Here is a 17671-nt window from a genome sequence, read left to right on the forward strand (position 1 = left end):
CCCGCGCTCTCTGCTGGCGCGCTATTCGCTCATTGGCTCTGCCCCGGGCCGTCAATTTTCAGGCGCCCGGCACGGGGTGTGGCGAAGGCGGGAAGCGTCGCGGTGAAGTGACGTTGCCAAGCATGGCGTCCTGCGACTCGGAGCGCAAGCGAAAGCAACATGAGATGGTGGGCGGCAGCGAAGAGGTGAGGGAGGAGGTGGTGGTGGCAGACGACGATAAGAACAACAATAACAACGATGAGGAGGAGGATGAGGAGGAGCAGGAGCGCTGGGTCGGGCCGCTCCCGGGGGAGGCCACGCAGGCGAAAAAGAGGAGAGGTAACGGGAGGAGCGGAGCCCTCGACCGCCCGTCTGTTCTTTCTCTGGGGAGCGAGCGGCCCGGGAGCCGTCTGTGACGCTGCCCCGGGCAGGGTCTGAAGCGGTGGGAAGGCGGCTGTGGGGTGGGGTTGCCTGGCAGCTGGGCCGCCCTCGGGAGGTTCCCTCGCGCGCCGGGGTAGGGGAGGAGGGCGGGCGGGTGGAAGCCCGTTGCCTGAACCGGTGTCTCGTGCGTAAAATGTTTGGACTGTGCAGTGACGCCTCGGGTGCGAAATTACGGGCCGGGGACACCGTATTCTGTTTTCTCTGGAGGACACCCTTAGGCTAAGAGGCCCTGCTTTGCAGCGTTTGTATTGCTGGAGCTGTGCTGTTCACAGCTGTGGAGTTAATTGTGTTCTGGATCGCTGCCCTGAGATGGGCAAGTAGAAGCCTCTAGTTTGTATTCTGGCATATAGTTTTTATGTGCCTGGTATCTCAAAGCACTCTGAGTATCATTGTAATGCTCAGCAGAGGCAAACCTGTCAGTTCAGTAACAAGTGCCGTTGCATGTTACAGTTAGGATGTAAAAATGGGACAAAAGCAGAAAATGAAGTCATTTTAGGTGGGCCAGTTAAACAGTAATCTAGGTAGGTGCTAGCATTTAAGAATATAAGCTACAGTACCTGTGTGGGACCTTGAATCTGGCTTAACAACAACAGGCATACGTTTGGTTTGGTAAGAAAGTAAGGTGATCTTCTATTTACTGGCAGTGCCCTGGTTTCAGCTGGGATAGAGGTATTTTTTTCTCTTAGTAGCTAGAATAGTGCAGTGCTTTGGATTCAGTAAGGAATTTGATAAAACACTAATGTTTTCAGTTGTTGCTAAGAAATTAAGTGCTTTCCAACTCCCCATGTCCTGCCCATGCACACATATACAGGAAGCGGGGAGGAAGCAGAGGGAGAGCCCTGGACCCAAGTTGGCCATTGAAATATTCCATATCATGCGGTGTCATGCTCAGTATATAAATGAGGATTGGCTGCGAAGAGGGGTTTGTCTTTCGCTTCCAGGATTGCAGTTATGGGATCTTGGTATTTCAGGATTGCTAGCAGGGAATGGGTAGGGTATGAGTTGGTGAGTGATGAGCAATTGCATTGTGCGTTACCTGTTTGTACTTTCTATTATTGTTACTGTTTTCTGGTTTTACAAGGTAATAGTTACTCTAAAAGGCAGCATCTCTGTGGGTTAAAGCAGAGTTTGAATGGCTTTAGTCTACTGATAATATGTAAGTCTGATTATAAAGCCACAGTGAAAACCCCTTTTATTATGTTTGCACAAAATCCTAGTATAATCTTGACTAAAATGGGAGTAAGCTAGTCAAGCGTTAAGGGAGAACAGAAGCTAGATGTGCTTTTACGGGAAGAAATTATTTCCTGATTTTTCTTTTTGTTCTGTTTAGTTCTTGAATTTGAGCACGTTTATCTTGAAAATCTACCATGTGCTTCGATGTATGAACGCAGTTACATGCACAGAGATGTCATTACACATGTAGCATGTACCAAGTAAGTGTCTTTTTCCACTGTATCTCTCTGTCAGAGATGTATTTTTGTATACACTGGGAAGTTTTCACTGTAGAAGGTTAATAATGGAAAGTTAGGATGTTCAGAGGAGCTTTTTTTTAAAAAAAAAATAAGTGCAAATGAAAGGGGAGCTTTTTTTAAAAAAAAAACCCCTAAGTGCAGATGAAAGGGCTTACTGAGAAATAAGATAAAAATTATTTAAATAGACTAAAAGATGATCTTAAAATCCTTATTGCAGTGTGCAGCCCATACAGGAATAAGAGCAGCTGACTGCATCTGAGCAAAACGGGATTCAGCATAGCTGCACAGATTGAGGAGATAGCTTTCTTCTCTTTTATATGTCTCTAGGTATACACATGTGTATTAGTAAACAGTAACTACTGTGAAACCAGACCTAAAACAGTAGTAAAATTTATATAGTCATAAAGGATGGTATTATAGATTTCTTCAGGCTGTTGACTTTTCATAGGTTAATCCAGAGTGCATTAAAATACTTGTTTGCTTTTCTGGGAGTAATAATACCCATTCAAAGAGATTGTCACAGTAATTTTTTTTAAAGTTCATTCTCTGCACAGTGTTAATTATAGTGTAAATTACTGCCCAGTGTGAAAGTACATGATGTGGGTATCTTTCTTTTTAAAATATTTTTCTTTTGTCATTGTAGGACAGATTTTATTATAACAGCCAGTCATGACGGACATGTAAAATTCTGGAAAAAAATAGAAGAAGGGATTGAGTTTGTTAAACACTTCCGGAGTCACCTAGGTGAGAAGTTGCTTTTTCTTCTCCAAGCGACCTCACTTTTTCCTGTCTCTTTCTCTTAGTCATTTGAGGAGGGAGTACAAGTAAAGAGGAGAGGGGTTCTGCAATTCATTTACTGCAGTCAGGGATTAAATGATGTCAACCTATCTTCCTTTATTCCCTTGTCCTGTTAATGTTTTGCTCCTAAACTGCAGGAGGGATAGGGTGAGAATAAAACATGTGGCACTCCTCCTGCACAGATACCCTACATCCTTTGCATTCCCTTGTGCCCCACCTGTGGGGAGATTGTCTATGACATGAAGAAACTGTTTAAAAATACATGAACAAGGTACATAAAATCCACAGAAATTTAAAAACATGTCACTTTAAGTAAGGTTACCTTCATCCCTTATTTTTCTCCCTTTTTTTACCTGCAGTATGGAAAAAAATTATTATTTTAATCTGAAATTATTGCAACTTTAGAGTAAATTCTGCAATTAAGAATTAATAATTTTAACTCAATGTTCTGAGTTAGTAAGTGCACATAGCTCTTCTGTACTGTGCTAAGCGTTAAATAGGCTGGACAGGTAATGAGGTTCTCATTGCTATTAGAAATGATATGCCTGGTGGAAAAAACTGGTTTGATATGCAGACTGTTACAATTAGAAAAATATATAATATTAATAGTAAAAGTACTATTTCTTTTTAGAGTTATTGAAAAATATTGTGGTGGATTCTTTATCTTAACTCTCAGCTTCTCATTATACACAGAAACAAAATGTGAGAGCAAAGCCTACCAAGCAAAAATAAATATTGTGAAAAACTTAAAGAAGGCTCAATTTTGAGTGTTATGTGTGTTAATAGCAGGACTGTAAGAGTCTATAGAGTTCTACTGCTTTTTCTGTTTTGAGAGATGCAAGCTGAGTAGCACATCATTTTTTTTACCATATCATAATGGTGTTCTCAATTTTTCTAAATAAACATATAAAATTAAAATAATTAAATTACAATATTTAATTTATGGGTCTTTTTGTGGAATTTTTTTCTGTGGAATATTGAAAGGAAGGATGTCCCTTTCCTATGTCTTAATAGTATGTTAACTTTTCTAATAGGTGTTATTGAGAGTATTGCTGTGAGTTCAGAGGGGGCATTATTCTGTTCAGTTGGAGATGACAAAGCAATGAAGGTGTTCGATGTAGTCAACTTCGATATGATCAACATGCTGAAACTTGGGTAAATTAGTTCTTGAAAATGTTTGTTTGGAATTATAAATGATGTTTCTTTTGCTAAGAGGTAAGTCAATATTTTGCTTTTTTTGAGGGATTTTTCCTACAGTCAGATGAAGCTGAGTAAGTTTCATTATTTGGAATGCATCCAGTGGCTGGATCCTGCCTGCCTGAATAGAATAATTTACAACTCTGTATGGTACATGAGTGGAGTAGGTCTATGCCTTTTCTCAGGATCAAATATTATGCACAGAGATGTGATGTTTCTCAAAATACTTAGCTAGGCATAATTTTTTTTTTTCTGTTGTTTGGCACTGATTTAAAAAATTTTAGCCAACTAATAATTCCAGCAGAGAGGGAATTTGGCCTGTATGTATTGTCTTATTTGTTGTCATAGGGATAGAAATGTACTTCTTCTGTTAGAAAGAATGTTGTTGTTTTCCTTAGTCTTGCTGTTGTAGGATTTCTGTAGTTATACAGTATGTAGCTAAAGAATCTGGGAGAAAAAGGAATAGATGTTATTGGAATTATAACAATACTGGAGGAAAACAAGCCCCACTTGTTACAGGGGTGGCTTAAGAGGGTTGAAAGATCATTGAATGCTGCACCAGGAATGGTAAAAATACTCATGTTTCCACAAGCCTTTTAAAATTGGAAAACTTATTCCTCAAAGTCTTGTTGATTAGTTGTGAAATAGAAGCATAAACTCAAAAAAAACCCCAACAAACAGAATAACTGTATAAAAGCTTATGTTGCCTGCTTTGCTGGATATAGTTTTAGTATTATCATCCAGATAATGTACTTAGCCTATAGGAATTGATTCCCTCTTGACTCTCTGCTGTGGAAAACTTCCAGTTAGCTTTACTCTTCTGTTTTTACTGGGCTTTTCTACTTAGCAGCCCTATGTTGTAACTACAAAATTAGTAAAATTACAGGATTAAAAAAAATTATTATTAAGAAAAACTTAATTTGGTGTTACAATAGAAGGTGCTTTTTTTCTGTTTCAGAATTTAGGGAAAACTGATGGAGAATTTAAATCCGTTTTGCTTCAGGAATACCCTGAGAATGCTATCTGTAACATTTTGCTATAGTATGTTTCCTGATTTATCTTTAGATGTTTTTCCAGCCTCTGTAATCAAGACTCTCATCTCCCCATATATTTTTTTCAGAGATATTTGGGTGTCCTGGTTTTGACTGGGATAGAGTTAATTTTATTTCTTAGTAGCTAGAAGAGTGGTGTGCTACCACATGCTGAACTGTATGAGAAGAATGTTGATAATACACTGATGTTCTCAGTTGTTGCTAAGAAATTAAGTGCTTTCCAACTCCCCATGTCCTGCCCGTGCACACATATACAGGAAGCGGGGAGGAAGCAGAGGGAGAGCCCTGGACCCAAGTTGGCTATTGAAATATTCCATATCATGCAGTGTCATGCTGACTATAAAAAGGAGGGTTGGCCAGGAAGGGGGAGTTTTCTCTCGCTTCCAGGGTTGCAGTTGGGGTAATCTTGGTGGTCTTGGATCACTAGCCAGGAAGGGGCTGGGTAGCAGCTGGCAGGTGGTGATCAATTGCATGGTGTGTTGCCCATTTGTACTTCCTATTATTGTTATTGTTTTATTTTATTCCAATTATTAAATTGTTTTTATCTCAACCTACGAGTCTCTCTTTACCCGTCCAGTTAACTCTCTTATCCCCCAGGAGCGGGAGGGAGAGCAAGTGTCTGGGTGGTGTTTGGCTGCCAGCTGGGTTTAAACCACAACACTGAGTTTTACCTGAAGTGAACTCTTTAATGAACAAGAGAACAGTATATAGCTGTAATACAAGTATTGTCCTGAATAACCTTTTAAAACTTAATGTTTGTTGCTCTACTGTATTACTGTTTATTGAGCAGATAGTTTCTGTTGATGTGCCTGAGACTTTTTTCATGGCTGTTTGCTCAGGCTTGCAAGAGTTAATGTAGAATCCTAAGTTTTTGTGGTCTTTTCAATTCACATCTTGTGTTGCATGCTTTTATATGTACATGCTGGTACATTGCAGGGTTGATAAGCTTTGTCTGAAATTCTTCAGATCCTTTCATTTCTAAGCTACGTACTCAGTGTGACTATATGGAAATCCATGTGCTTTATGCTTCCATCAGTGATCCATAGAAGGGTGGCTATTTCTGCAGAAACTTTGGATAATGGTGCATAGATCAGTGGGACTTTTTTTTTTTTTTTATGTATGTATTTGATCCTTTTCTTTCTAGTGAACCTGAGACAAACTTCTGGTTATGTTTCTTTTTATGAGAATTTTCAGCAGACAGGCATTGAAAATTGAAATCTGTCTGTCACTTGTGTGTTCTTCAGTATCTGTTAGCTTGATTTATGAAACGATACTAAATATAAGTTTCCTATGGAGACTGCATTTCTTTATGGTCTGTCATATAGTTTGAGTTCTGGTTCTTAAAATCTTTGCTCACAGACTTTTTAAAAAAAGACGTAAATATTACTGATCATATCTGCAGGTTGTTTAATTTGATAGTATGTTTTTGTAGTAGCAAATGGAATCATTCTTAAATGTATTCAGAACACTTACTGAATGTAGGGTGATTGTCTTAATTTTACTTACGTGACTATCTGTTTGAGTATTTTTGTTTGTTTGGATATTTTTTTTTTTTTTTTGGCAAGACCTAGTTGAACTTTTCTGTAAATGTATGGCAAAGGTGCAGTTGTCTTCATTGCCACTGAAGCATTAATCACTTAACAGGTGAAAGAAAAATGCTACTGAGTCATATACATTCAATAGTAATCATTAATGCCGCTGGTGGTATTCAGCTGGATTTCCATTCTTATTCTTCTTTTATACCCACCTTCTACCTTTTGCTTTCTATCACAGCCTCTTTATAAAACAATATGGGAACAACAGAAATTGACTGAGCCATCCACTGAATTGCATGGCTTGTTTATAACACTGTTGAATTTTAGCAAGACTAGTAAATAAAGTTTAAAATTTGCTTCCAATATTTGATTTCATGTTTATAGTGTAACTTGATTCTTATCTAAGTAACACCAGTCTTTTTTTTTTTCCCTACTCTTGGTTGCAGCTTCTACCCTGGCCAATGTGAATGGGTGTATTGCCCTGGAGATGCCATATCTTCTGTTGCAACATCTGAGAAGAGCACAGGAAAAATATTCATCTACGATGGACGAGGAAATAACCAGCCACTTCATGTTTTTGATAAACTCCATACATCTTCTCTTACTCAGATACGCTTGAACCCTGTCTACAAAGTAGTAGTGTCTTCTGACAAATCTGGAATGATCGAGTACTGGACTGGTACTCCTCACGAATATAAATTTCCCAAGAATGTGAACTGGGAGTATAAAACAGATACTGATCTATATGAATTTGCTAAATGCAAGGCTTACCCATCCAGTATAAGTTTTTCACCTGATGGCAAGAAAATGGCCACTCTTGGGTCTGACAGAAAAGTTAGAATTTTCCGTTTTCTGACAGGGAAGCTCATGAGAGTCTTTGATGAATCGCTGAGTGTGAGTTTGATCTTGCTTCTCTTTTATTGAGGCTTTTCCTCTATTTATTTCAATTTATTTACCAGCACATTCACCTAATTTATCATTTATTTCTAAAGCTCAGCTTCAATGCTGTATTTTTACTGAGAAAAGGTTTTCCGTGTTCTCTTCCTTGCCTCTTGCATTTCTTCGCCCCAGAACTAATTCTTACTGTATAACTAACAAAAATCAGTGAAAAAGCTGTTGATTTTCATACTGCTAGATTTCTTTTTACTAGAAAAGAATTACAGAAAACGCCTATTTCAAGTAACATCAAAATAACAAATTAAATTTCTCATTTTTTAAGAACTTTGATAGACAGTTACACACTTTACTTCCTTTGCTTAAGCCTAGTACTACAATGTGCATATTGGTTCATTAGAAAGAGTATTACTTGAATTTATTTTAATTCTTTAGTTAAGTGTTAGTGGAGTCATCTCACTTAAATTCTGTATTTTCTAAGGACGTGGATCTGTGTTTTGCTGGATCAAAAGTTTAAAGTATGTTCATGTAACAGTGATTCTGTTTTTTTCTGTAGATGTTTACTGAACTTCAGCAGATGAGACAGCAACTACCAGACATGGAGTTTGGTCGACGTATGGCAGTTGAGCGTGAGCTGGAGAAAGTGGATGCAGTAAGATTAATTAATATAATTTTTGATGAAACTGGACACTTCGTTCTCTATGGAACAATGTTGGGCATTAAGGTCATAAATGTAGAGACTAACAGGTAAGTTCCAGTGACACACGTTAAGATAAATGTTTGTTTCAAAGCCTATATTCAGTCAAATTTCTAGTATACTTAAGCTTTATATGACTGTGGGGGTCTCTAATCTTTTGCCTTACGTTAGATACTCCCATGCTTAGTAACGAACAATGACTACAGTTTGAAGCTTAGTGAAATGAGGAGAAAATACTTGAAGTCTATTTGTATTAAAAATGTGTAATCAATTCATCCCTGTCTAACTGGATGTGATAACAAAGGAAATGTGAATCATGCAGTTGGGATTTTACTGCATAAGGAGACTGACCAGTGAATTATGTAGCAAGTTTGAATAGAGAAGTATAAAACCCAGTAAACTATTTTGAATTCTGCTTTGAGTCTTACAGTCAGAAAGGAGACATTCTCTGACTGTGAGCAGCTAAGAGTATTTACGCCTTTTTACATCTTGTACTTCAGGTGTATTCGTATCTTGGGAAAACAAGAGAACATCAGAGTGATGCAACTAGCTTTGTTCCAAGGAGTAGCAAAGAAACATCGTGCTGCAATCACTATAGAGATGAAGGCATCTGAAAATCCTGTTCTCCAGAATATCCAGGCAGATCCGACAGTAATTTGCACGGCTTTTAAAAAAAATAGGTTTTATATGGTGTGTGTGGTTTTTATTTAAATAACTCCAATCTTGTATTGATGTTTTTTTGTGCATTATTTTTTATTTTGATCGTTGCACCTTTCCAGTGCTTTTAGTCTTGAGTATTTGCAAACACAACTTTTCCAGAAGAGTCTCTTTATATTACAACTATATTTTAGCTTTAGCTTGAACTAGCTATAAATTGACTAGAAACAGCTTTGTAGTTTTTAATTTTTTCATTATTTCTCAAGCAGTTACATAAACTTGGATGGTTTTGGCTGTCTAAATTATAGTTCTCTGAGAAGAATATATGCTTTTGTTCTAGTTGAAAAAACCCCACACTTAAAACCCTAAAAAAACCCTTACAAGATTATTCAGATAAACAATAACTAATTATATAAAATAAGTAATAAAAATAATTAAATTCAGGGCAGCACTGGTACTTGGTAGCACCAAGTACATTATGGGCAACTAAGACAAGAGTCATCTTCCTGTTCACAATTTAGATTTTAGGTGAGATGTAGTGAATAAGTCAAAGAGACAATCAATTCCAGAGTAGTTAATAGTTGATCTGGGATGTGGTCACCATAGAGGTTAGAGATGATTCTGTCTGTTTTCACTTGTGCTTGAATTTGTTTTCATATTTTCCATTGGAGCTCAAGACAGTATAATTTCTAAAGCTTTGTGTGGTTAATGTGTAGTACATAATGGAATATATACTTCGAATGGAATACTACTCCGAATGATTTGACAAGTGAGGAGGAAGTTAGGCAAAATCTGAAAATGCTACTCACTTGAGGGAAGACATGACTGTATGCATGTGGAAAGATTAGTGATTGTCATTTGATACGTGTGTTACTTAAGCAGATGCTCATGTACTTGTATATTTATTTTATATTTTTCTGTCAGTTCTACAAAAATTCTATTTCTGAAATTTCTCATGTTTTGAGTTAAATTCGTTGGTTTTCTATAGTTTTGTATTAGTGCAGTGTTGGAATAAGAGGATGTAGTTTGATTTTGTACTGAAACTACAAGCTTTGTGATGAAACCTCCAAGTTTTACTTGTATATAACAGAACACTGATATTTTCCACTCTTTCTGTTTTTTAAAGAAAATATGCTGAACTGTTGTGGGCTTTCTGTTGAAAAGGGAAGGAAGTTTAAGGAAAACATAAAAAGTTGTGTGGATTTAGATGTAGTTGTACTGGAATTTGTGACTGGAAGTGCTGGTAACGCACAAGACTGAGATGCAAGGATAAACTGTCTGTGAATACTCTCCCTACATTTCAAATCTAGTTGTGTGTTTAGCAGGTTGACTAATCACACTGATGTCTTGGGTGTAGCGTAGTGTGTAAGATGAGGGGAAAAAAAAAAAAAGAAAACCAAACAGTTAACCTTTTGTTCTTTTGTTCTTCAGTTTACTAAACGTGAACCAGAAGATACAAAGAGTGCAGATTCTGACAGAGATGTATTTAATGAGAAGCCTTCTAAAGAGGAGGTCATGGCAGCCACTCAGGCAGAAGGACCTAAAAGAGTTTCAGATAGTGCCATCATCCACACAAGCATGGGAGATATTCATATCAAGCTCTTTCCTGTTGAGTATGTATTTGGTAATTTTTCTTTTATTTTGTTTCTTCTTCCTTCAGTGCTTTTTGGTAGGAGTATCCAAGACCTACATTTGAAGCTAGGAATAATTCTTCCCCTTTTTCTACTGTCCTTGTTTCCTACAGTTTCTTAATCATCAATCTAGGAATGTGACTCTTGACAAACACAAAGTATGGTAAAAATAGGTCTAAATAACTGCTGAGGCCACAGATTTGTTTTAATGATTTTAGCTTTTATTTAATTACTGGTTCAGGAGGTTTATTCCTTCCTTAAATTCTGTTCTTTCTCTAAACCACAGGGGTGGGTAGGTCACGATGCTCTTCTGTGTGAGTTTCATATTCTTGTAAGACAGTGCTGTTTGATTCTGTCTTGAAAAAGAAGGATGATGTTGGCACCAACAGTAGATTTGGCAGTAGGTCTGTGTAAGCCAGAGGAATAGTAGTTTGCAGCTTCTAAATGGGGCCACTGTACTACATTTTACGTTACTGTAGCTCCTTCAAGAGCCACATAAAATTTATGTGAGCATATAATATTAGTGCTGTGCATATTCAAAACCATGGATATAACTGAAAAAGTTTTATGCATGAAAACTGCTAAAGTTATTGTGTCAGCACCTCCTTTGTGGTACTAATAAATGCAAAGATTTTGTTACAAAACAGTAAATTTATAGTGTATTTTATATTGTTATACATTGAAATTTAACCATTTAAGTGTAGTCCATGCTTCTCCAGAAACAAATTCATGTTTTGTCATAAGCACATGTAAGGCAACACAACGTCAGTTCTACCCTGTAGGGCTGCTAGTCTTCTACTGCTTTCTTCACCAGTGTCTCCTTGCATCAGGCCCTAGTTTCTGGAATTTGTAATTCTAGCATATAGGTTGCAGTAACAGTACTGCCCTTGCCTACGAGTGAAAAGCCAAGCTATGTTACATCTGATTTTTTTGTTTGTTTAATTCTCATGTCAGCATGTAGCTCTATTTGCATGCATGCTATTGCAGGTGCTTCACTGCAATGTTTTCTATGCAATTTTATATTAAATACAGTATTAGTAGGCTTGATTATTGTTAGGTTTGTCCTTTCTTGTTCTAGTGTCTACTCCCAGCTGAGCCTCAAATTTAAAATCTCTTAAGATGAGCATGTAGAAGAGCATATAGGATGTGGCTTTGTATGCCCTTTAAATCTTTGCCTGTGTGCTCATGGAATAAAGTTGTGAATGACTATGTACTGCTCAGCAGGAACTGGGACTCTAATCTTACCTGTTTGAGTAGTTATGTCATTGGTGCTCTGTTTAATGAGGTGGTTTTGAGTATCAGTAAGCCCAAGCTAATGTTCCTTGTCACAGCTAAAGTAATTCTACAGCTATGGACTCACCTTGGCTATTTTCTTACTTGCTGGGAAAATGTGTGTGACTGTGTAAACCTGTCAGTGTAGATCTACCCTGGCTACTAATCCATTTTATAAAATGGAAGTGGAAGAGCTATTGCAAAAAATTTTTACTCTGGTAGCTGTTGTGGTTTAACCCCAGCCAGCAACTAAGCACCATGCAGCTGCTCACTTTCTCCTCCCCTTTCTCCATGGGATGGGAAGGAGTATTGAAAAAGTAGTAAAACTCATGGGTTAAGATAAGAACAGATTAATAACTAAAATAAAATACAGTAATAAATGATGATGCTGATGATAAGGAATATAACAGAGAAATATAACCCAAGAAGACAAGTGATGCATGATGTACTTGCTCACCACCTGCTGACAGATGTCTGAGCAGTGATGTGCCCCCCTGCCCACTCTCCCCAGTTTATGTACTGAGCATGACATTCTATGGTACGGAATAGCCCTTTGGTTAGTTCAGGTCACCTGTCCTGGCCGTGCTCCCTCCCAGCTTCCTGTGCACCTGCTTGCTGGCTGAACGTGGGAAACTGAAACATCCTTAACTTAAGACAACTTTTTAACAACTACTTTGCAACAGCTAAAACATTAGCGTGTTACCGACATGATTCTCACACTAAATCCAAAGCACAGCATTGTACCAGCTGCTAGGAAGAAAATTAGCTCTATCCCAGCTGAAATCAGACAGTAGAAAATCTCTTGGAAATAAAATCAAGTCACAAAGTTGAAGGGGTTGATTGATTGGGGTTTTTTCCATTTTATTTCATCAAGAATAATATTCCATCTCATTACCCTGCTTCCAGACAAGGTTTGTGAGTAGTTTGAGGAGGGTAATTGATCGCTGACTGCAAGTTCTATAATATTAAAACATTGTATCTTTAGATTTTACTTCTTGTACACAACACTGGACAACTTTACATGTATAGCTTAATAGAATTGTAGAGGTAAAAGAGTGAACAGCTTTCTCCTTATGGAACATAAACTCCTCGATTGATGTAGTAAATAAACTATCTAAAGAGAAAGCTGGGGAAGGAACATCTAATCAATGGTGCATTGAATTAGGCTCTGAGGAAATAGATTTGGTACCTTAGTGTCATGGTTTAACCCCAGCCATCAATTAAGTACCACACAGCTGCTTGCTCATGTCGCCCTCAGTGGGATGGGGAACTCAGAAGGGTATAAGTGAGAAAACTTGTGGGTTGTGATAAAGACACTTTAATAGGGAGAGCAAAAGCCAAGCATGCAAGCAAAGCAAACAAGGAAGTCATTCATCACTTCCCAGTGGCAGGCAAGTGTTCAGGCATCTCCAGGAAAGCAGGGCTCCATCGCACCTAACAGTTACTTGGGAAGACAGACACCATCACTTTGAATGTTGCTTCCTTCCTCCTTCTTCCCCCAGCTTTATATGCTGAGCATGATGTCATGAGGTATGGAATATCTCTGGGGTCAGCTGTGTCCCCTCACACCTTCTTGTGCAGCCCCAGCCTAGTCACTGGTGGGTGGGGTGAGGAGCGGAAGAGGCCTGCGCTCTGTGTAAGCACTGCTCAGCAATAATGAAAACAGCTCTGTATTAGCAACGCTGCTGCCTTCCTGTGCAGTCATGAAACTTTGTACTCTTAAGTCTATTTTGCTTCCAGCCCTGGGTTTGAGGAGGTAGGATTTGTCTTTTTCCTTATTTGATGAAAGCTTTTTCTACAGTGTGCTGAAACACTGTTCAGTACAACAGGCTTTTAGTCTGAGCTGAAATCTTTAGGGCTTTGCCACTGTACAATTAAATCTTTATTGTAGCCTGTATTTTGTTACATGGTTTCAGGTGCCCCAAAACAGTGGAAAATTTCTGTGTGCACAGCAGAAATGGTTATTACAATGGACACATATTTCACCGTATCATCAAGGTAACTTGTAAAAAGTTAATTTTTTGTTGGTTTAGATAATGTACCTTTGTGGTCAGTCCTCTCTCTTAACTCTCTCGTTTCCCTTTTGCACAAAGGATTTCTGGAACGGCCTCAGAGTTCTCTATAAAGTCTGAACAGCTCTTAAGGTTCTAAACAGCTTTATCACTTACTAGTGTTTAATAGTTGTTCTGCAACAGCCAAGGTGGAAGAAATCTGAAAATTGAAAGATCAGTTCAGCAATCCTGCTTGAATTAAGACTTTGTTTCATGTCAGAAGACATTTTTTGTAAGGCTCCTGATTTCTGTTGCACCAGAATCAAGCTGATACAGCCTAAATGTTTGCAAAAGGTACAGATAGTCAGGTTTGTCATTCATTAGCAGGAACAGTGAGTAAGCTTGTTTTTTCACAAGTACTCAGAATACCTTAAAGCAGCTCTGAATGCTTTGTCCCTTATCCACAGCATTTCAGTACTTAGTTTTTCTTGAAAGGTTTGAAGTAGGTTGGAAAAAAATGTCATCTGGCATAAACCACTTCTACTCATTGATTCTATGCAACGATGTAATAACATTTAATTTCTGTGCAGGGTTTCATGATTCAGACTGGTGACCCAACTGGTACAGGAATGGGAGGTGAAAGTATATGGGGAGGAGAATTTGAAGATGAGTTTCATTCAACTTTACGACATGACAGACCATACACACTCAGCATGGCTAATGCAGGACCAAATACCAATGGATCCCAGTTTTTTATAACAGTAGTGCCAACTGTAAGTAATATTAAAGGCTCAGTTTAAGGCCTGAATTGCTAACTAGATAGCACCACTACAACTATCAAAGCTGCTCTATTACTCCCTCCTTAGCTGGACAGGGGACAGAAGAGAATGAAAGGCTCATGGGTCAAGATGAGGACAGGAGATCACTCAGCAGTAACTATCACAGGCAAAACAGACTCGATTTGGGAAAAGTAACTTAATTTATTGTCAGTCACATCAGAGTAGGGTAATAAGATATAGAACCAAATCTTAAAACACTTTCCCTACCACCCCTCCCTTCTTCCCAAGCTGAACTTTACTCCCAGTTTCTCTACCTTCTCCCTGACCATGGCACAGGGGGATGTGGGATGGGGATTGTTGTCAGTTCATAACCGATTGCCTCTGCCACCCCTTCCTCCTCAGGGGAGGACTCCTCACACTCTTCCCCGGTCCCAGCATGGGCTCCCTCCCATGGCAGACAGTCCTCCTTGAACTCTACATGTGAGTCCTTCCCCCGGGGCTGCAGCTCTTCATGAACTGCCCCAGTGTGGGTCCCTTTTGTGGGCTGCAGTCCTCCCAGCAACAGACTGATCCAGCGTGGGCTTCCCTCAGAGTCCCGGCCTTCTTTGGGTGCATCCACCTGCTCTGAGTGGGGTCCCCCAGGGGCTGCAGGTGGAGATCTGCTCCACCGTGGACCTCCATGGGCTGCAGGGGCACAGCCTGCCTCACCGGGGGCTGCACCGGGGGCTGCAGGGGGGTCTCTGCTCTGGTGCCTGGAGCAACTCCTCATCCTCCTTCTTCACTGGCCTTGGTGTCTGCAGTTGTTCCTCTCTCATATTCTCACTCCTCTCTCCTGGCTGCAGGTGCACAGGGGTTTTTTCCCCCCCTTCTCAAATATGTTATGACATAGGCGCTACCACTGTTGCTGATGGGCTTGGCACTGACCAGCGGTGGGTCCATCTTGGAGCCGGCTGGCATTGGCTCTGTCAGACATGGAGGAAGCTTCTAGCAGCTTCTCACAGAAGCCACACCTGTAGCTGCACCCCCCACCAAAACCTTGCCACACAAGCCCAGAGTAAAAATATTTTTTTTCTGATGGAATAAGAAACACACTAGTACTATCTAAATAATTTTTTTATTTTGGAAATAAATGCTGTACACAATAATGTAGGCTTCACTGAAAGCATCCTTTAAGAACCAGAAAAGTATTTTCGTCCATTGTGATAAAGATGTCTTTTGCTTTTAACTGGAGTAAGGGCAATATCAAATTCTTAATAAATGTTTGCAATTGTATATTCCTAGAGTATTTTTTATTAATATATTGGTTTAAACTTGATGGAAATCTAGTTCTTGCTTAGGTTGTTTGATGCTTTTGGGTATGGTGCCAGGATGACTCCTTAACATTGCCCAATTATAGCTGTACAAAGAAGCCAGTATTGAGGTTTGAATTTTCTCTTGATCTGTGTACAATTTCAGAACCAAAAAGACAAATTTTGTTATGTGAATCTAACAGCTACAAAACAAATTCTTAAAGGTGACACTTACAGAAACTACATTCTTACAGCACTCTTTAAAATCGTATCTTTTTTAAAAAAACACCCATCCACCATATTTTTGAGGCTTATAAGTTACATCAGTGCCCGTATTTAGATTGCTAATTGAGCATACTGTATGAATGACTCGGATTTAAGAAGTATTCTGGACCGACACTTAAAATTCACCTGTGAAAACACCATGAAATAGACTGAAACAGCATTTCTGTGAACTGAGAATACACTTTAAAATAAACTATGAAATTCTACTGCATTGCTAGAACTTGACCTCTGTAGTACTTTAAGGAAACAACTGAAAAGGTGAATTTATATGCATATGAATATGTATTAGTGGCACTCAGTTTACATGTGAATATTTACATTGTGTTAAGTTTCATAGTCTAAACATACAAAATGTATCCATGTACACTTATTCTAGGTCAGTCTCCATCTGGTTTGGTACCTAACCTACGTGCTGCTTCCAATTTTAATATGCTTTTTCTTTTTCCTCTCATACCCTCAAACAGCCATGGCTAGACAACAAGCACAGCGTTTTTGGACGGGTGACTAAAGGAATGGAAGTTGTTCAGAGAATCTCAAATGTAAAAGTCAATCCCAAAACTGACAAACCCTATGAGGATATCAGCATCATTAATATCACAGTGAAGTAAACTAGGAGATGAAGGTTCCAGCTTAAGCAGAAAAAACTTACAGTGGGACCCAAAAAATAACCGAGAAAGAACAGAAACATTTTTGATAATTCTTAGATATAAGAAGTGCCAGGACAGAGGCAATCACCAGTTCTACTATTTTTAATGTACCTTAAGTGCCCTAAGTCTGTATTTCTGGTAACTTTGTATTTTGAAGTAAAAATGCCTGCATGTTTCTTATAAAGTCTACTGTTTTTCTTGCATCTCCTTCTATGCAAAGCTGAAAATTAAAAAAAAATCATGGCTCATGATAGTGTTTTTTATTAAATAGGATCAGGTAACTTTTTCATGTTTATTTGCATCTTTCATATCAAATTAATCCTCTTCACAGTATGGAAATCTTTGACAGAGGAAGAAGTCATAGGTAAGCTCTTCAATCATAGGTACATGCATCAAAATTTAGATTGTTATGATACTATCTGCTAGGACAGTGTTTGCAATCTAGCTCTGTCCTTTAAAAATGGTTGTGTTTACATGTCTTCAGTATATAAGAGCAATGGTCAGCTCTTGAAATGCTAGTGTATGAATTCCCGTGCAACTTATTTGACATTGCCAACAATGTTGTTTTCTTTCAGTGTTTGCTTTCTCATTATTTTACCCTCAGGAGCCTGTTTCTGGCTTCATTTTTACCCAAAGTCCTACAAACACTACTACTGAAATACTTAGTTTAAAATAAATGGTGGCAGTCATTTCAACTAAGCTTGTCAGGTGCTTCTGATGCAGTCCTTGAGGAAAACTCACACAGCTTCTCAGGCTCTTGTGAATCTGTGGCTAGATACAGTCCTGTTCTATGTTGGATAGTTAAGTCTACTCTAAATATAGGAACATTAACTCGACTGTTTATGTTCACATAACACCACTGCACTCATCCAAGACTCATGATTTTACGGTTCTGGTAACTTCATTCATGAAATGAGATGTGAATGCTCATCAAATTCAGTCCCTCAAAAGCTGCTACCACTAAGAAGTTTATCTTCAGTGAGATAAAGGGCTATCCTCAGCAATATGAAAAGTTCTATAGTAAGCTAAGTGTAGCACATCTCTATTCTGACGGG

General features: G+C 38.6%; 1 protein-coding gene across 2 annotated transcripts; it reads left to right on the forward strand.

The window, feature by feature from the left end:
* The first annotated feature begins 121 nt into the window (after positions 1 to 121).
* Positions 122 to 17573, forward strand: PPWD1 (peptidylprolyl isomerase domain and WD repeat containing 1). 2 transcript variants are annotated; one of them, XM_074932314.1, is made up of 12 exons: positions 123 to 185; positions 258 to 318; positions 1751 to 1853; positions 2536 to 2636; positions 3725 to 3845; positions 6921 to 7368; positions 7925 to 8115; positions 8566 to 8755; positions 10154 to 10335; positions 13542 to 13623; positions 14207 to 14389; positions 16434 to 17573. In XM_074932314.1, exons 1-12 carry the CDS (start codon positions 123 to 125, stop codon positions 16575 to 16577), a joined length of 1869 nt encoding a protein of 622 aa, XP_074788415.1. In that variant the 3' UTR covers positions 16578 to 17573. The 2 variants fall into 2 exon arrangements, with proteins under 2 accessions (XP_074788414.1, XP_074788415.1); XM_074932313.1 differs by having other exon boundaries at positions 122 to 318.
* Positions 17574 to 17671: the final 98 nt, after the last annotated feature.

Source organism: Athene noctua, chromosome Z (genome assembly GCF_965140245.1).
Source record: "Athene noctua chromosome Z, bAthNoc1.hap1.1, whole genome shotgun sequence".
Classification (NCBI taxonomy): domain Eukaryota; kingdom Metazoa; phylum Chordata; class Aves; order Strigiformes; family Strigidae; genus Athene; species Athene noctua.